Genomic DNA, 19310 nt, shown 5'->3' on the forward strand with positions numbered 1-19310 from the left:
GACTTTCATCCCAAGTACTTGACGTCTTCTCTATCCTCATAGGTTCTGGTATCGTAACAACTAGCTAGTAAAAGAGTTAAGTTTATTATAGTATTATAAGTTAGTATTTTAAAGAACTAAATAGATTAAAAAATTAAGTAGTTACGTAACGGGGTCGTCTGAGTAGGTACTCAGGCACGTGACCTCGAAGGGGTTCTGTTGAGTGATGAGGGCCGTAGGCGTAGTATTAATATACTGGTAGGGTTGAACGTCAATCAATCACTGTTGCGCAAATGTGTTGCCAAAGATGTCACAAGTAATCTTCCGTTAGGAAACTGGATGCAGAGAACTGTATCGTGGATTGACGATGAGGACCTATCTATGGAATACATTCTGCTTATATACATGAGTATGCTTGGCGGATTCGTTGGATTCGTGGGTTCGTTGGGTTCGTGGATTCGTGATAGACGAATCCACGAATCCGTCACGTGATCTCATCACGTGTCCATGTTGTGGTCAGCCTCGTCTGCATAGAGCCTGTCCGCGTCCTCCTGTCCCCATAGGTCCTCCTCGTAGGATTCTTCGTCGCCCTCCGGCCACTCAGAATCGTCACTGTTCGGTTCATCCGTAACAAACCTAAATAATTAGATATATAAGAGTATTAATAGATATTATTACTTATATAAGAGTATTAATAGATATTATTACTTATATAAGAGTATTAATAAATATTATTACTTATAGATACCTCTATAGTAGGGAGCAGTACAGGCACAGCCTGTAATTAGTAGATACGTAGGATAAGTAGATATTTCTCTGAGGTAGGCAGATAATGCCTCGATCTCTCTTGGCAGCCCTGATCGATCTATCTATGCCCTGCCTAGTGCCTTTCCCCATATACGTGATCCCCGAATAGGCTCATCTGTCATGCTACACCACAATACCCTGGTCGAAATAGGCTTCAATCGTTGGGGCGATCTAGACTTCCCACTTGGCCATGTACCATCTCAATTCTCTTACAAGTGAGCTACCAAATGCTTTGCTCTTTCGAATATCGCGTCTGGCCTCTTCACAGGCCTTTCCTGTAGCTTGAACTAGCCCTTCCGGCCCTGAACCATAGACCCACGCTGTGCTCCCTGTTTCAGGAATGAAACAACCAGCGCCAAAAGTTTCTTCAAGGCCAAGACTCCTTCGAATATGCATGCCTGGATCTAGCCTTCCAGCCTCAGAACTGATATGAGCCACCAACGACAAGCCTGCAATCGAGGTAGCAACCTGGTTGAGTTTGACCCATTCTTCAATGTTACCAGACTCCCTACTGCGAATGGTCCAAACAAGGGTGAAAAAGCTATTGTCGACTGTAGCTCTCATTTCCAACCACCAAAGAGCAAGACTGTACGCGCCCGTAAATCCCGTTCCTCCTACAATGCAGATGATATGAGATGCTGTCTCAAACAGCGGGTCTCGTGGCAAATAAGGACCTTCAAGGCGCACTTCCACGTCTTTCCTGTCGTTAGGTTTAGGAACCAAGGCCGCCAACTTCCAAGTCCACTCATCGTTGAGCCTTTTTTGAGCCTTTCCTCGTGAACGCTGAAAAAGGAAAACAGTGCCGGTGCCAAGCGGACTAGACTTCGCCGCTGTAAATGCATGGTTTTGTGTTTTGCTGATGACGGGGAAGTTGAGGTAGAAACACTTCAGCGGATAGCCCGTTGGCACAACCGTTTCTACTGGGAGGATAAGCTCGTTGCTGCTAGCTTTTACTTTTTCGAAGGGGGGAACGATAATTCTGTACCAGTCGCCGCTAGCGTTCTCTATAACTGCGACGTGTTTGTTGTGTAGCCCACCTGCTTCTCCCGAAAAAAAGCGTTGGATCAAATCAACAACGTAAAGGAATAATCCGGGGAAAATAAGATAGAAGTCAGTGCTTGCATGCACACAGGATCCGATAATGATGGTGATTCCACAGAGGAGGTGGGAGTAATAGAACAAATTGTAATGTTTTCGTCGTACAAATGGCAAAGAAGTTGCAAGGATGAAGATCATTACGGTGAGGGTAGCAGCACCGTTGTACGTAGTAGTTGTGTACCACCAGCTCCGTGATTTGCTTGCCGTACGAGTCATTGTTGGGTTGCCGGTAGCAAACTCTTCATCTCGTCTTTCGTCTCCTGTAGATGGAGACGTAGCATACAACTATCCCCAGAATTAGCATCAACGACAATTATTGCTTGTAATTGTAAAACTCACAGCATAGCTCGTCCCATGTGCTATAACAGCAAGTATGAACAGATACGATATGATTTTGTGCGCGAACAACAAAGTACTCTGGTGGACCCCAAAAGCTCGACCTACCAGGCTGTTTCTCGAGATAGGAATAACTAGCATTCCGATGAGAAAGTCAGCATAGTGCCCGGTAACGGCAGTAACTGTAAGCTGAATCTTTGCCGATGTCCAATCCAGAGGATCGGTCCTCCGTCCCCAATAATTAAGAAAGGCGGGTTTCCAAATGGCAGTTGTAGCAAGGGTGGTACCAAGGATCCAAGCGGACGTCAAAAACCCGCCTATCGTGATTGTTTTCTGAATGAGCGGAATCCTGAAGGGCGTACGATATATGTTTAGGATAGCGCCAGTCTTGGAGAAAGATTGAAGAGAGAGCCCGAAAGCAAGCACGGTAAGAGATACGTAAAAAGTGCCAAGATGAATTTTCGTCTCTCGTGGCAGGTATTCCTCTGGACATACAGAGGCATAGCATGGCGCATATAGTAAGCCAATAGTAGCACCGAAGAAAACGATTAGTACAAACGTCGCACCGAAAACCTCGATGGCACGCTTCATCGTTGAACGTGATAGCAATGAAAAATAATAAGAATAAAGTGGTTCAAATTTGATATAGTGTTTAGTGTCATTAGTTCACGATCAAGTTATATAAATGTCTATGAAGGACGTTTGGCACGCTAAGCCCTTATCTGCATCGCATATAACTTCTGATCCTAAACAATTAATGGTGGAACCTATCCCCTGTTAGGAAACGATAGCGAAGAGATCTCAGTGCTAAGTATTTCCAAGCCCTTTGGTGGCGAAGTCAAAGTGTTGTAAAATTAGCTTTCATTTATGATTGTTCACATATAGGTACGAGACACAAAGCATGGATAGATATGTCACGGCAGTGTTGCGGTGCTTCACTGTAGAGGACGCGTGGCTCTGTAGCATTTGGGATGAAGTGTTATGGAGTATATGCGGGAAGAACTTTTCGCCTTGCTCTTCTCACGTAAAGGTCATGCTGAATAGTTATTTGTTTTACTATGTATTTGCAATGCAAATATATTTATGCCTGTTTCAACCTTGAGCCTACTACTATTAACCCACACCTTGTTAGTCTTTGGCTGTGACAACAGCTGCAGCAGCAAAGCAATCAAGATCTGAATTGTCGCCATCGTTGGTCTTACGTACCCTAATTGAGCCAAGAAAGGAGCGATATCGATCAATTCAGTGTTAGTGGATCAAGGTCTGATGTTTTCTATTAACTGCAGCAAGTACATATTTTCAATGCGTCAGAGCATGCTGTTATCTGTCTTGATTTTTTTCGTAGCTAAACAACTACATTACCATGAGAGAAACTCGTCAGCCAAACAGGGAGGTCTCTCAAAACGAACTCAGCCACCTGACAATGCCGTACGCCTCTCTTGGCAGAGTCCCTACCAAAGCCCTTAACGTTAAAGTGAATGACGACTGAAACACCTACGTAGACGAAGGCTGGCGCTATAATTGTGCCTTTTGAATGATGTCCATAACACTGTCGGCCAAGATCGCAAGCGGAACCAAGCCAATGCCTAAGATGAATACCTGAAAGACCCCCAAAAACCGCTTGGCCCTTCTGAACCAGGTCTGTGATCGATATATCACGGTAAACAATCGTCCCCTCCAGTACTCACCCGAGAATATTTACTAACATTCACATAGGAAAAAATCAAGTGTACGATTCGAATCCAAGAGATCTTCAGCCATCTTACCAACAGATTATTCTGCTTCTCTGTAAGCAATTTACAGCATTTAAGCTGCTTGACCTGTGTTGAAGTTGGAGTACATTGCAAGTACTCGCGTATGCGAACTGAGAAAATAGATGATTGGGGGCAAGAAGCCATGCACCTGAAAAGTAGCAATAGATCTTCCCCGTTATTCTTCTCCGCAACAAGTACAGAGGGTTGATACATCTGAACGGACGCCTGCTAGTATACATGCACACTTTAGCCTTGATTAGATTATTTACAGCGTCTGATAGCAAATACGAGCCTGTACACGCACGTATTATTCCTTGTAAATGCTGAAAACACCAGCAGGCGTCCATTCAGACGTGTCAACCCTTGGTACAACCTGAAGCTACTCTTATTTTGTCTCGCATTATCTCGTATTGTATACGTGCGTAGCGTGCTCTGATGAGACCCTTCCCATTTCTATTCCTAGTAAGGTTGATGTACTAGTAATATTTGCTATGTCAGGTTCCTATGAACTAGGTCAACCTCTTTGGTTTGCATTCCTCCGTATATCAAGTCTTTGTGCAAGTAGATAATTGATCTGCCAAGCCAGTATAAATAAACATGAGGTTTCAAAGTTATGATCTGACGAATTGACCCGGAGTCGAGCTAAATAAACCCGAGCGTCGATATCAGTCTTCTACACATCTTCATAATTCTTTTCAGTTACATTCACGCGACATGGCTGAACTTTTAACTTTATGCAGTGCACACTGGGCATTTCTGCTGTGTCTCTTGGCCTTGGCCTTGGGTCAAAAATCGTCCGGGGCGTACGGCATCTCTTTTCACATCTGTTGAAGCTATACATTCGCGGAATCTTTGTAGAAAGCCTGCGTTCCATCCCATTAGCCTTTCCATTGGCCCTGCCCCTTCGTTGTGCGGAGCAGCTTTTACGCCGTTTCACCTAAACTCGTGATATCCTCTAATGACACTAGACTACACACATATGAGACTGCTGGATATTCATTCGTTGAGGTTGAATCCTTGACCGCACTAGTTCAGATTGAGGTGAAATTTTCGGAGGAATGTTTCGGAGGAATTTTCTTCGGAGGAATTTCTAAGCCTGTAACATGATTTTGCCGACGGGCCTTTTCCTTACGCTGTTGCCCCTCGCCAACACTTACCGGCTGGAAATAATTGAAATATCCCGGCATGGTAGGATCGATGCATTCTTACTTCAAGGAGGGCAGCAGTGGCAGTCCATTAGGCTTATCACCAATAGTGATATTAAGTTTTCGGCGGTCGGCTTAATTGCAAGCATTCCAGTCGTCGACATTGACAATTTACCAGGTAAATTTCTGTCCAATGACGAGAACTTAAATGAAATCTGGAAGCTAGGCCTGCCTTTGCGGCATGCGATGAGGCGGAAACCCAAAAGGTAATGTGGGAGCTTGACGAAGAGGATGGTGCCTATGTTCGAGGTATGAGGGCCGGTGATACTAGTGTGGGCGCCTTTATCGAAAACTATACGCTCGAATTCGACAATAAGGTTGTCAAGGGCGGTATAGGTTGGACAGTGGTAATAGATTTCCTTCCGCCGCAGCGAACAGCCTCGGTAAGATCACGGCTAACTTCCTACCATAGGCTTTCCCAATAGCATCTCCTGCGAGAGGAATTCAACTCTACTTGGTTGCTGAGGCGCAACCTTATGCCAACGCAGACACTACTATTTTCCTTCTAAACTCGATTGTATTGGGTAATGGGTACTTTGGTGTTAACGTCACCTCTGACATTGTGGCATTTAGACACGTTCCACGAGCCTATTTCTGTCGAGAACAACCAGTGATTTCGAGTTGGGACTGTGTTCGACGGGAAGAGTCTCGCCGTTGCCATCGGAGACGCTGTCGTGTTCAATGTTTCGTTGAGTGACTACCCTATCAACGGCTCGCGGATCCCAGGTTCCTAGGCGTTCTATCCTGTATAGATTTTGTCCGTCGAAGCAGAGATCTTGATTTCGCGAAGAGCACCTGGACCCACCAGAAAGACAATCTCGGCTTGGCTATTGACAATATACACGCTACAACAGGACTGCTTAGCCTCATTGGCGCATTTTTAGGACCTTCTGGCGGTGGTTCTGCCACCAACTGTGCCCTTGTGCAAGCGTTGAGGACGATGGCTGACGTTGCTGCGTCGCTTCAGGAAGACAGCGATGCTGATGAGTACAACGTTCTTGCAAAAAAGTTGGCTTCGGTCATAAATGAAAGGCTCTGGAACGAAGATCTGGGGATATACAAGCTAGCGCCAGCCAACAAAAACGACTTTTCTGTAAACAGCATTGGGTTCTGCATCACGTCAGGTACTGCAGCGCTAGAGAGGTCTGCGCGTTTCCTCTCAGCACTTCCTCAACTCAAACTCCACCTGGGGTACAAAGATTCTTCGGCCCTTAACAGTTCACATCCTGATACCTGAAGGATCTTGGCAGGCCCGTGCATGATTAGTCATTCATACTCTACATGGGATTGTCCGTAGTCACTACCAATCATAATACAATACACTTTCACATACGTTCATCATATCAGGTTATGAGCCCGGACCTGATGATACACGTATCCACCAGCGCCACCGCTGGAGATGCCTGGAAATACCTCGCCAGCCGATTCGACAGAGATACAGGATCTACTTCCATAAACCTTTTTCGTCAAATTACGAACCTGAGATACAATGACGGCGAGGACCTTCGTCATCATCTCGATGTTTTCCACGGCCTGTGGACCAAAATGCAGAAGCGATGTATAACGTCTTCACACAATGTGGCTACCGCCATGAAACCAATCTTTGAGAGCGATGAAGTAAAAGGGTCTTTCTTCCTGGTGACATTACCGGACACGATGGACCACGTCATCGACAACCTCAATACGCAAAATCTGACAAAATTTGTTGACCTTGAGCCCAAAATGCTCGACATTGCAGACAAGCACAGCATCAATGTTGACGACACCTCCGCTTACATGGCACGATCATACGGCAAGAAACCCGCCGCGAATAACCGCCAATCTGCGAAAGACTCGTCTGACCGTGAATGCACATGGTGTCGGAAACACGGCTTCACATTCAATGGCCATCTATACCTAGAGTGCAACCGTCTCAAAGATTTCAAGAAGACGCGCAACGATTCACAGCAAGACCGCTCAGGTACATCCAAGGATGTGTCTCGCGACTCTCAGGCAAAGAAAAAACGCCGCGGAGCGAACGCGAACCAGGCCGTCATCTCAGATGATGAAGACGATTCATCTGGTACTGAAAATGTCACTGCCTTCACTGCGACTTCATCCACCAACATTAACGCAAATGGCAAATGATCACGCGAAGTAAGTGCAACTCTCGATACTATACAGTCATTTGGTTTGAGCGCTCGTCACAACGGTACTTGGTATTTCGATTCAGGAGCTTCGCGTCATATGTCTGGGCACATCGATGACTTCTCTTCCGTCCAACCGGCGAAGGGAACTATCACGGTGGCCGGACAACAGCGACTTTCCATCGATGGCACCGGTTCTGTCGAACTCAATCTCGTTCTCCCTGACAACTCAACAAAGCGAATCACTCTGACCAATGTTTTGTACAGTAAACAACTGAATGACATCCGCCTCTTCTCGTGGCCTCACGTCAGAAATGACGGAAATGAAATTAAAGCAAAAGGTGACAATCTATATCTCGTCTCCACTGATGGCTCATATCAATTGTGGGCGACATTCACATCCGGCGTCTTTGCTATTCAGACCGAGCATTCACACGTCGCGCATTTCACTTCATATCATGAGTTCCACTCGTCTGTTGGGCACTTCCAAATCAAAAACCCTGCCCGTCTATATGACGACGCTCATCTCATCCCGTCCAAACCATCCGACTTCTTTTGCTCAAGCTGTCAATCTTCAAAGTCCACACATTCCCGTCCACCCGCAAGATCGAGCAATGCAAACAAGCCCTTCGAAAGAATACATTCAGACCTCTCTGGAAAGTTCTCCTGCCCCTCAATTGCGGGCTCAAAGTACTTCATTCTCTTCGTCGATGAATGCACTCGCTTTGTTTGGGTCCGATTTCTGAAATCCAAGTCGGAAACAGCGGGAGCTGTCCAAGATTTCGTAAGCTTTGTAAAAAGACAATACGGACACGACATCGCCACCTTCTGCTCTGACCGAGGAGGAGAATACATGGCGAATGAATTGCAAACATTCTTCAAACATCAGGGAATCATCCACCATACATCGCCGGCATACGCCCACGAGTCTAACGGCATGCCGGAAAGGTACATGCGGACAATCATCACCGCCGCAAGGTGCATGATACCATCCGATGACCTCCTGAAATTATGGGCTGAAGCTATTGCAACTGCTGTGTTCCTCAAAAACATTGCACCGCATTCCGCCCTTCTCAACACACCATTTGAAACATTGCTGAAAAAGAAGCCCACTATCAAGGATCTTCGCCCCTTTGGAGCGCAGGTGCATCTTCACATTCCAATTGAAGCACGCAAGCCTGGCTCGAAGCTGCTCCACAGATCTGAAGCTGGCATCATGGTTGGTTACGGAAATTCCACCAAGCGCTACAGGATCTTCGTCCCATCTCGCAACGTCATTGTTGAATCTCGAGACGTCACCTTTCATCCATTTCGGATTCCAGGTACTTCTCAGGACAATGAAATGGAACTTTCCCAAGCCGGTACACAACGAAACATCCGTGAATCATCCACAGCATCATCACAACGCGAAAAACCGACGCATCTTGTCACGAATTCGCAACAACAACATCCTACCGCGAGCAACGTTTCGCAACAGGAACATCCTGCTGAACATGGCACCTTGCCACGAGCCCAGCAGAACGTTCATCCGCCAGCGCAGGAAGAACATCCTGGCATGCGCGGATCCCTACTCAACAGACTTGACCCATCTCTGCGACCGTCTGAACCATTGAGAAACGACCGCCCAAATGCGCAACGAATCTCAAACACTGTCAGCGGGAGCTTGCCGACCTCGTCACCGTCGAGCTCGAACGCTCGCCGTCGCAACAATGGCATTGCGAATCCATCACCAACGACTTCACCTCGTATACGGAGAGGTACTTCTCAACGCTCAAATCCACCACCCGTTACTACTCGCTCTGGTCGAACTGTGAAGCCTTCCCTCCGCGCACAGGAGTCACAACATTCGCAAGCTCGCGTAGCCGTCGATGACAGCTCGATGTTCGATGTACTGAATGAACATGCGTACTCTGCAGGAGTACTTATCCCTACCACACTTCGAGAAGCAATGGCTCTTCCAGACTGGTCTGAATGGAAGGAGGCTGTTCTCCGCGAACTGCAACAGCACGAGAGACATGGCACCTGGAAAATTGTCAAAAGAATCTTTGGTCAAAAGGTTCATGTTGTTGATTCTCGATGGGTATTCGACATCAAACACGATGCCGCTGGCAAAGCGACACGCTACAAAGCCCGCCTGGTTGCCAAAGGATTCACGCAAGTCCCCGGCGTTGACTTCACCCATACTTATTCGCCCGTTGTCAGATATGACAGTCTGAGATTTCTGCTCTACCTTGCTGCACACTTTGGCTGGCAAGTACATCAGATTGATTTCGATACCGCCTATCTGAATTCTACCCTTCGCGAGACGATATACATGAGACCCCCCGATGGGTACCTACTGGACAATGACGAACTTCTCCTTCTTTGCCGAACGATATACGGACTCCGCCAGAGCGGGAGAGAATGGTTTGGAATGCTTTCGGAGTCCTTGATTCACAACGGCTTCACACAAGCACATTTCGACCCATGTATATTCTTCAGAAAAGAAAACAACCAGTCTGTCATTATCATTGGCGTGTATGTCGACGATCTCACTGTCACTGGACTCGACACACACATTGCGAACTTCAAGCAATATGTCACCAAACATTTCAGATGCAAAGATCTGGGAAAGGTTTCTAGCCTCCTTGGACTGTTGATACATTGCGATAATGCAGGAATTTCGATTTCACAACCAGGATTCATTGCGAAGACTCTCCAAAAGTTCCAAATGGAGAATTGCAATGGACGTTCGACACCTCTCGATGTGAATTGACATCCCAATCGAAGCTCATCCGAACACGCCGTCGATGAAGTCCTGCGAAATGAGTACCAACAGATTGTTGGTTCTATCAATTGGCTTGTAATGGGCTCACGACCGGACCTGGCATACACCGCATCCATGCTTGGGACATTCGCTTCAAATCCATCGCAATTTACTCCAAGATCGCATACCAGTCGCTTCGATATCTTCAGAAAACCAAGTCCGCCTACCTACGCTATCCTCGACAACCACAGCCGCTGTCGAAGCCTTCTGTTGTCAAGATGTTCTCAGACGCAAGCTGGGGATCTGATCCAGATACAGGGAAGTCGTATTCAGGTCAAGTTTGCCAGATCAATGGATGCACGATTGCGTGGAATTCGAAGAAACAAAGTTGCGTTGCCAAAAGTACTGCAGAGTCTGAGTATATGGCTTGCTCCAGCGCTGCTGCCCATCTGATGTGGGTCCGGAATGCCGTGGAAGAAATGTTTGGCTTGACACAGGATCACTTTGTCTTTGAATTGGTCACGGACAACAACGCTGCTGAGTCTATGGTAAGAGATGCAAAGGTGAATACACGGACGAAGCATATCAACATTCACTACCACTTCGCTCGTGAGTACTTTCAGGATGGAAAGTTTGACATCAGTCACACACCCTCTGCATCCAACCCAGCCGACATCTGCACCAAATCGCTGCCGCTTCCAACCTTCGATTGTCAGAAAAGGATGTTGGGAATCTACCCCTGAGTACTTCGTTACATTCACTCTGAACGCAAGATACGGTACATTCACTCTGGTTGCCTAATGCAGGCTGCCACGGAGGACTGAAGGATCTTGGCAGGCCCGTGCATGATTAGTCATTCATACTCTACATGGGATTGTCCGTAGTCACTACCAATCATAATACAATACACTTTCACATACGTTCATCATATCAATACCATCATCTCTACCAACACGAATGGTTTCTTATTGCCGGCCTTGGCGTCCCAAGATATTCCTGTCATCGCACTTACGACTCTGGAGCGTATGAGAAGCCTCTGGACACCGATGCTCTCAAATAAAGGTACTGGTACAGAAGCGTCATGAGAGTGTGTCGACCAACATGGGAAGCCTGGACTTGGGCTTTCTACCAGCCTTTCCCATACTTGGGGAGGAGCACCAACCTATATTCTGACTGAGTGGATGGCTGGCATACAGGCGGCGGATGGTGCTAACGGGTTCGGCTATCAGAATTGGAAGATTCTTTCCAAACAGGTCTGAAAGAAGTCGATGCTACGGTCGTCACTGCCTTCGGTAGTATTCTCGAAGTACACTGGCGGCTGGAAGAAAGTACAACGCTATTGACCATCTTTGCACCAAGAAACACTAGCGTTGTGTTTCAGCTCAGTCAATTTCAAAGATTTCTATCAGGTCAAACGATTTATCACTTTAGTTTCACTATCTAAACTGTACACCTTAGAGAGAGATATCTGCGTGAACCTGTACTAAATTGGTTTCATTTTCGGATTACACGGCGATCTTGGTTATCTAGCTATTACATGTTTTCAGATGAGAAAATAGCTGAATGTGACCAGATTCTGTTGCGTTGGTGGTTTTGTTATTGGCACGAAGTGATAAGAAACTGCATGCTGTAGAATGTGGACCCCAAATACGAGAAATAGCTATGTCTTTTCCAATTATTGTTTTGTAGTTCTTTTAGTTCCCGCAATGTATAGAGAGATGTTAGTGAGTCAAATAGGCTTATTTTCAACATTTCACCCTTGTGCCTCTTCTTCTGTGCATTGATTTCAAAGGAGTAGGACACTGGTCAGGATAGATGCTATCAAGCATGATTTTTCGTCGAGTAGAAGCTGTTTGATGAACTAGTCTTTGCTCGTTCCGGCAGATTGTCTTAGCGAGTACCCAATGTTAAGATTATCGCACTACATTGTACTACTTGATAGAAAAAGTAAAGCATGCATAGATAGAATAAATCAGAGAGACCAGAACACAGACGCAGTAGCGTATTGCACTAAGTGATCCAATAATGATACTGCTGTAGGAAGATCCTATAGAGGTCTTCTGCAGAGGCCATGGCTCGAATATCAATGTTACCTTTCATTGTAGATCAAAATGGGCAGTCCCTAAAGGTCCGGTTATTGGCAGTACTACATTGTAACGATAGGTAACTTACTACACAAGGTAAGAGGGGTATATCGCAGAGGTTTGTATAGGGTAAAGCGAGTATCAAGACAGGGTAATAACTCTGACTTATCCAGGGGGATAAGCTACTGTTGTACTGATAAGGTAATTCCAAAAGATCAGATACAATTTGTTATTGACTACGAAGAACTCCTACATATGAAATCTGGCAATCTTATATATCCGTCCTTCCTAGTCCTTTGATCAAGCTGCTCAAGGTCTTGGCCTTTTCAACTTCTGCCAAGACTTGATCACCTTGATCACTTTGTTCACGTGGTGCTCGATCACGTGACTGGTCCTTGGGTGTCATCGAGCCCTCTGGCCACGATCTCCGACTTCCGTCCCAAGTACTTGACGCCTTCTCTACCCTCATAGGTTCTGGTATCGTAACATACATGCCTACTCTGTACTATCTTATTTTCAAAGAGTCTTTTTACCAGCAACTCTTTCACCAAGTAATTGAGATAATAGAACAAGTAACTACGCTTAGATCTCTATATTTGCAACTCTCTAGAGAGCTCTTGTTACAGATAAACCTTGCAGTAGCAGCTCTGAGTAGCTAAGGGGTAACTTAGAGAAGAGCCTATAATAGTAAGATTATATAGACAGGCTGTATGAAGACAAGGCTACTTATAATACAAAAACATAACAAGTAGTATGAAGAGTTGTCCAGGAACACATCCCTATCCTCAGGAGTCAAGTCTGACATAGGTGTCGATAAGTCAATAATGCTGGATTTATGCTTGGCGATGGAATTCTCTTGCGAAGTTAGAGACAAAAATTTCAGTTACTTTTGGTACAATATGCCATAACTCCTATAATCTGGTAATGTCTTTCACTTTAAAATTCAACTCTTAACAAGCATGCTATTATTCTATATAATTAAGCTTATTCTGTCTTTCAACAATAAGGGGTGCTAGGAACGCCCCCATAGCTGGTTGCACTTTTGGCATTTCATGTGCCACGTTAGGGATGTATTCTAGAGTGACCTGACATCCAGCTGATTCTAAGCTTTCGGCAAGATCCTTTGCATTGTTTGTTCGTAGATCTGCGCCCTTGCTGCCCATGGTTAAACCTTCAATGGCACCATGCACACGATCTCTCACAATGAAAGTGTCCTTGCTGACATCGTCAAGTCCACAGGCGACCAGCACTGGGACTTGACTGATCGCCTTCTTGTCGATACTCTTATCAAAAATACGGTCCATTCCTCCAATTCCAAGGGGCCACTCAAGAGATGAGTCCATGAGTGTGATAAAGCCAGGACCCCCAATGCATACCCCGAGAAGCCGCTCTGGATGCAGATAAAGGAAGCGGTGGGAGAACTGGCCACCGCCTGAGAAACCGCCGAGGAAAAACTTCTCAGTGTCGAGGCCGGACCAGCGCATGCCGACCTCCTCGATCATAGAAAGAAGGAGTCTATCGTAAAGGAGACGTTCTGCCTGAGGTCTCTTAAGTGCATGGTCACCGTTCGTGTTCGACAGCAAGGTGCGCTGAGGTGCTGCGCCTAGAAACCTGTAGGCATCGGTGTCCCATTGACTCGCAACACCAAGGGGGAACAATGGTGCTAAGATCGCAACGCCATGCTTGTCTGCATACTCAATCCAAGCATTTCGGGCCCGGATATGATCCGATTTGCCACCGTGAATCACCACAACGAGTGGTATCTTGATTCTCTCGGGGTGTAGTGGGGTGGGAGGATAGGCTGATTCGGGAATGTACAGCGAGTAGGAAAAGCGCTGGTCGCCTTGAAAACAGATCGTCGGAACACAACCCGTCATATGAAGGTGCTTCAAGTCGTCTCGCGGAAGTGCTCCGGCATGAACTTTGAAAGTAACCCCTGGCATGATGGTTGTTGGTTATGCCAAAACGGATATTTGATAAGATTGACGTTGAAGTAGAGAAAAGTAAGAGTTGAGCTCGAACTTGACGGAGGGTGTCGCAAAGAGTTAGGCCATCATTTATGTTTGTTATCGTGTGTTCTCCAAAAGAAATTAGGGTATATTGCGTGCACGTAAACTACCTACCTACATCACTGATCAGCGCATCGCTGAATTCGCCAGAAAGGGCGTCGCGAAATCGTCCACTTTGGGCATAGTAGTTAGCAAGCTTGCCCTGGCGATCCAAGCCTAACGGTGATCAACCATATGAGTGGTCGTATCACGTCCAGACGTGGCTAGGTGGCGAAGTGGAGCTGTCTAGTCATCTTAGCGCATCGCTCAAAAGTCCTGAATGATGGAAACCAGCGCGACTCCCTATTAGCTTGCCATCAATATCAGCGATGCTGGGGAAAATAGTTTGGGGAACATATTTTGCGGGGAATATGCAGCGCTACGGTGGAAGAGCGCTTTGAATCATCACGATAACGCCCCAACATATATATCCTGTCTTCAACTCGTCTCAATCCTATCGGCCCCGATGTTTATCACACCACGCGCCCCAGGACTACAAGTTTCAGGGCAACAATAATCGCATCACGCTTTACGTCCCGCTTCAGAATGACCGAGAGCAATTCTCCCAAGTCCGTAGAGGCGAACTCGAGCGAAATGAACGAATTTGCGAGCGGCGAGCCGAACCATGGAAAGGCTGAACTGGTTAACGACGAATCATCAATGTTGCTCCAGCAGTTTCCCTTGCTTGTCAATGCTTCGAAGGAGGAGCTACATACTCTGGAGCGATCTGTTCTGAAAAAGCTAGACTACAAGTTTCTCATCATCGTTACACTGATGCTCTTGATGAGGTATGTTGGGTCTATTTTGATTTCTATGCCAACAACATGGGATAATGATTCTAAAATTTACTAGTTATCTCGACCGAATCAACATTTCGAATGCTCGACTCGCTGGGCTGCAAGAAGATCTTGGCATGACAGACGTCCAGTAGTCAGCTGGCATCTCACTCTTCTACGTTGGCTATATTCTCTCGCAGATTCCCGCCAACATTATACTTGCGAAGACTAAACCTCGGATATTTTTACCAACTATTATGCTGGCCTGGTCTGCTGTCACGATTTCTATGCCAGCTATGAAATCCCCTTGGAGCTTTATGCTCTGTCGTTTCCTTGTTGGGATTACTGAAGGGCCGTTCTTTCCAGGCGTCTGCCTAGTAACAACTTCGTGGTATACTAAGTCAGAGAGTCCTTCTCGCATGGCGATCTGGCATGCTGGCAATATTATATCTAATAGATTCTCGGGTCTCTTAGCTGCTGGCATTTTGACAAATATGGACGGGATAGCAAAGCTTCGATCGTGGCAGTGGTTCTTTCTATTTGAGGGAATTGCTAGCATTTTGATCGCAGGCCTCGGATATTGGGGTCTCCCAAACTACCCATCCAATTCACCGCACTACTTTTCACCAGAAGAGACTGAAATGGCTCAGTATCGTATGACCGTCAGTTCTGGTGGACAATCTGAAGACGACGAAGGTGGCGCCATGACAGGATTCTGGCAGGCTGTTAAGGATCCTTTTACCTGGATTTTTGCTGCTATGCATTTTACCATTATTCTCTCTCAATCATTTAAAGACTTTTTCCCCTCCGTAAGTTTAATAACCCTAAATACTATTCTGCTTGATTAACACTCAGTGTAGATCGTCAAAACTCTTGGATACAGCAAAATAGTGACCTACTTGATCCAGGCTCCTCCATACTTTGTCACATATGGCTTGACACTGCTTGTTTCTTGGTCTTCTGGAAGGCATGTAGAGCACTGTTGGCACATCATCGGCGCTATGTGTGTCTCTATAACTGGCTGTGTGATCATGATCAGCACTTTGAACACTGGCGCACGATATTTCAGTCTCTTCATGCTCGTCACTGGTCCATTCATTGCTCTCATTGTAAGTGGAGCTTGTCCTAGCCACCTAGATGCTTGTCATGCCAGGTCACTAATCTAAATTTGTCACAGATTCATGTTCCCTGGGAGACAAGCGTCGTACCAGGCCCCCGTACGAAGCGTGCCGCTCTAATCGCAATTGCCAACAGTATATCGTCCACCTCTCATTGGTTCTCCCCATACTTCTTTCTCCGTAGCCAGGAGCCTCGCTACCAGACCGGTGGAGGTGTCATCATAGCAGGCGGAGGAGCTACTATAATTATGTGCCTGATTGCGAGGTGGTGGGTTCTGCGAAAAAATAAGCAGCTCGAAAAGATCCAAGAGGAAACAGGTGTAGTAAGTAGTTGGCGTTATTGTACCTAAACCTGAACTGTCGCCGTTTCTACAAGATCTATCAGTCTAGGGCTGATGTATCAGACTGAAATCACCTTGCCGAGGTACTGGCGGCAATCAAGACACGCAGCTAGGGAGAGACCAAACATTCCGTAGAAAGCTGTCAAACAGCACTATTTGATATTCCCATACGCATTCGAACTTCTTCTCGCTTTAACAAGTGGGGCTGATATTTGGCTGCTGTGTCTTTCTTGGTTTGGAACAATTGTAAAACTTGAATGCAAGTTCATACTCTATCTAGCGATTGCAGTAACAGTTAAACTTAATCTCAGTCAAAGGGCCTGTTCGGTGCACTTCGTTTAGAATCATAATTTTGGGTAGATACTATGTGTGAGTAGGCTCTAGTAGCGAGCAATCACTAGTAGGTAATAAGATTGAATTCTGCCTATCTGTCCTGTTCCTAGCTAAGGAATTATTTATACTATGTGTGCGTTACTTCCCTTACGTGTTGCGCTTGCGTCTGTTCTGTGTAATGTATCTCTAGTTAGATCCTAGGAGGGTATCCTACGATTAAGATTGATTATAATGTTAAGCATATTTGATTAAAAATTGTAACTACGTTAAAACTTATCTGTGTTTTATTTACTTATATGCTATATAGTTATCAGCGCCTAGTTGGGGCCTGCTGAGTAAGGCACTTGGTTCGATTACTAGGTAACGGTGGAAACAATTGCAACACGTAGACAGTGCACTTCCAATATCTCTAACAAACATAATTAAGCCTGTCAGAGTAAGCATGTCTTGCACAACCTGCACTGAGAAAGGACACACCTGCGATGGACAACGCCCAAGGTGTCATCGATGCCGACGTTTACACCTCAAGTGCGCATATCATGGACCAAGAAGGGCTTTCGACATTCAAGACGAGACTCCTGCAATTATGGCCAGGTACTCAGAATCCAAGACAGGCGTTACAGATTCCATGCCTCAATGAAAATTCGTCGGTTGATTGGAGTTGTGCCTCAGCTTTAGATCCACTTCAATCATCCGACTGGCCTTCTGAGGAGATCGAGATGGCAATGCCACCCAGTCTACTTTGGCCTGGCGAACACATGCTTAATGATGAGGATTGGATGAGCAATCTCGAGGGGTTTGAACCGGAAACGACTTCTACTGGGCCTAAAGGATCCCAAGAATTACAAAACAACCTCCCTGGCTCTCAGCTCAATTCTGACTGTGGATGCTCCAACCGAAGGTCCCGATCCGCAGCACCCATCCTCATGCGAGGTTTACCCGCCTGACCACATCCTCATTCATCACTACCATAATAGCGTTTCTCGACAATATACAACCGGACTGAAGGATTTCAACAACTATACATATATTCACCATCGGTTTGCAACAAAACACCCTGCGGTGGTCTCAGCTCTGTCCACGTGGACCATCACTCATCTGCACCTGAAAGAAGGGCTCTACTCCCGCGACGTTTGCCTTAAATACTACAAAGCTCGCTCGAGAAACTTGTTGCTGAATATGGAGAGCGACATCCGTCGGCTGATCGATGTATTGATGCGCGGCTAGACAACAGACCAACATATCTATCATGCCAGAATGCTGAAGCGCTCGCTGTAATTCTCTACTTCCTTGCCTATACCGATCTCCTCCTTAGTTGGGCAGATAATCTTCGATACCTTGTTTCTTGGATGGCCTACCTGCTGACTGAAAGAATCACCGAAAGAACGCCGTTCCTCTTAAAGATATCTTCCTGGTTTTGTTTCTTGGATGCGCGGGCTGGAGCCTTTGGCGGAAAGTCTTGCGGTGTGATAAGAGCGCTTGGGGGCGAGGAAGGGCTATCCAGCGCTGTCCTTGCATCCAAGAATCTCCTGTCCAGGGAATACGGGCACCTATACCCGGAATTTCTGAAACTGCGCGACCAAACCCTGGCTTCCATTCAGGAAGCGCACCACCGGTCCGTCGCAATTTTTGCCAATATTTCTGACTCGCTCGGGTTGATCACCAGCGACAAATATGAATGCATTACTACATCTCTTCAGAGAGTTGCAAAGGTATGTAACTATCCCTTTGAAAAGGCCCGGACAACAAGTTTACATAGTTACCTTTGTCACTGCAGCAACTCCAAGACATTCCAAAGACGACTGTACTAGAACAGAATCTGTTCCTCCCCTTTTCTACCGCTTCATCGATGTACCACGCAGCAGAGATATACTCTTCGAGAGCTTTTCAGCCTGATGCACCTCTATACACTGCCAACACTCACGCAGTAGCTATTATCCAGATTGCTGAGTCTATCTACCGAACTTTGTCATTAGCCTACGACGACACTCCTCCAAGTAAGAACTGGCCGTTACCGTTATTTCTAGCTACTATAGAAGTAAATGACCCAGTTTACCGATCATGGGCTTACCAGAAATTTGTAATTGTTAGACAGAGGTTTGGCTTGCATTACCTAAGAAGTGCAGATCTTGTAAAATATATCCAAGAGTCAGAGGCAGAAGCTGGCTGTAGACTTAACCTAAGCTCTATATCTGCTGAAGCCTAGGTAATAGGGGGTTTTATTATATAAGTATCTTATTTAATAAAGATTAACGTGTTTCATAAGCGAGCTGGCACCCCAAGCGAGCTGGCACCTTTTCATGAGCGCCCCACCAGCGCGTCGATTGCGCGTAATGTCTCAACAACACAATATACAAAAGCCCTATACTGAAGCTGATATATTACTTGCTATCTCTGATATTAGTTCCCGACGCGTAAAAAGCGTGAAACGCGCAGCAGAGATCTATAACGTTCCCCGATCAACCCTTCAAAGTCGACACGCTGGAATCCCTCTACGAGCCGATTGCGAGCCAAATTCGAAAAAGATGAATAAACTAGAAGAGGAGGCGATAGTTCGGC

General features: G+C 46.1%; 8 protein-coding genes across 8 annotated transcripts; 6 read left to right on the forward strand and 2 right to left on the reverse strand.

Annotated features, from left to right (window-relative positions):
* Positions 1–476: 476 nt before the first annotated feature.
* BU24DRAFT_472369 (uncharacterized protein) lies at positions 477–2811 on the reverse strand (the record flags this gene model as incomplete). Its single annotated transcript, XM_033532740.1, has 3 exons — positions 477–615; positions 983–2169; positions 2224–2811. The coding sequence occupies 3 exons, from the start codon at positions 2809–2811 to the stop codon at positions 477–479; spliced, it is 1914 nt and encodes a 637-aa protein (XP_033378605.1).
* Positions 2812–5182: 2371 nt separating this feature from the next.
* On the forward strand, positions 5183–5931 carry BU24DRAFT_427400 (uncharacterized protein). Its single transcript, XM_033529219.1, has 2 exons — positions 5183–5526; positions 5592–5931. Exons 1-2 carry the CDS (start codon positions 5389–5391, stop codon positions 5874–5876), a joined length of 423 nt encoding a protein of 140 aa, XP_033378606.1. The 5' UTR covers positions 5183–5388; the 3' UTR covers positions 5877–5931.
* Positions 5932–6529: 598 nt separating this feature from the next.
* Positions 6530–6715, forward strand: BU24DRAFT_356646 (uncharacterized protein; the record flags this gene model as incomplete). The annotated part of the gene is made up of 1 exon (XM_033523908.1): positions 6530–6715. A coding segment is annotated over one exon (186 nt), but the record flags the coding sequence as incomplete, so codon positions are not given.
* A 4220-nt stretch (positions 6716–10935) lies between these two features.
* BU24DRAFT_54888 (uncharacterized protein) lies at positions 10936–11536 on the forward strand. Its single transcript, XM_033534378.1, has 2 exons — positions 10936–11113; positions 11281–11536. The coding sequence occupies exons 1-2, from the start codon at positions 11077–11079 to the stop codon at positions 11493–11495; spliced, it is 252 nt and encodes an 83-aa protein (XP_033378608.1). The 5' UTR covers positions 10936–11076; the 3' UTR covers positions 11496–11536.
* Positions 11537–13100: 1564 nt separating this feature from the next.
* On the reverse strand, positions 13101–14267 carry BU24DRAFT_472380 (uncharacterized protein; the record flags this gene model as incomplete). Its single annotated transcript, XM_033532741.1, has 1 exon — positions 13101–14267. The coding sequence occupies exon 1, from the start codon at positions 14076–14078 to the stop codon at positions 13101–13103; it is 978 nt and encodes a 325-aa protein (XP_033378609.1). The 5' UTR covers positions 14079–14267.
* Positions 14268–14843: 576 nt separating this feature from the next.
* On the forward strand, positions 14844–16427 carry BU24DRAFT_436462 (putative vitamin H transporter; the record flags this gene model as incomplete). Its single annotated transcript, XM_033530156.1, has 5 exons — positions 14844–14971; positions 15036–15105; positions 15160–15768; positions 15820–16068; positions 16137–16427. 5 exons carry the CDS (start codon positions 14844–14846, stop codon positions 16425–16427), a joined length of 1347 nt encoding a protein of 448 aa, XP_033378610.1.
* An 806-nt stretch (positions 16428–17233) lies between these two features.
* Positions 17234–17698, forward strand: BU24DRAFT_413882 (uncharacterized protein; the record flags this gene model as incomplete). Its single annotated transcript, XM_033526182.1, has 1 exon — positions 17234–17698. One exon carries the CDS (start codon positions 17234–17236, stop codon positions 17696–17698), a length of 465 nt encoding a protein of 154 aa, XP_033378611.1.
* Positions 17699–18100: 402 nt separating this feature from the next.
* Positions 18101–18957, forward strand: BU24DRAFT_413883 (uncharacterized protein; the record flags this gene model as incomplete). The annotated part of the gene is made up of 3 exons (XM_033526183.1): positions 18101–18463; positions 18529–18748; positions 18878–18957. The coding sequence occupies 3 exons, from the start codon at positions 18101–18103 to the stop codon at positions 18955–18957; spliced, it is 663 nt and encodes a 220-aa protein (XP_033378612.1).
* Positions 18958–19310: the final 353 nt, after the last annotated feature.

This window comes from Aaosphaeria arxii (genome assembly GCF_010015735.1).
Source record: "Aaosphaeria arxii CBS 175.79 unplaced genomic scaffold BU24scaffold_11, whole genome shotgun sequence".
Lineage (NCBI taxonomy): Eukaryota > Fungi > Ascomycota > Dothideomycetes > Pleosporales > Aaosphaeria > Aaosphaeria arxii.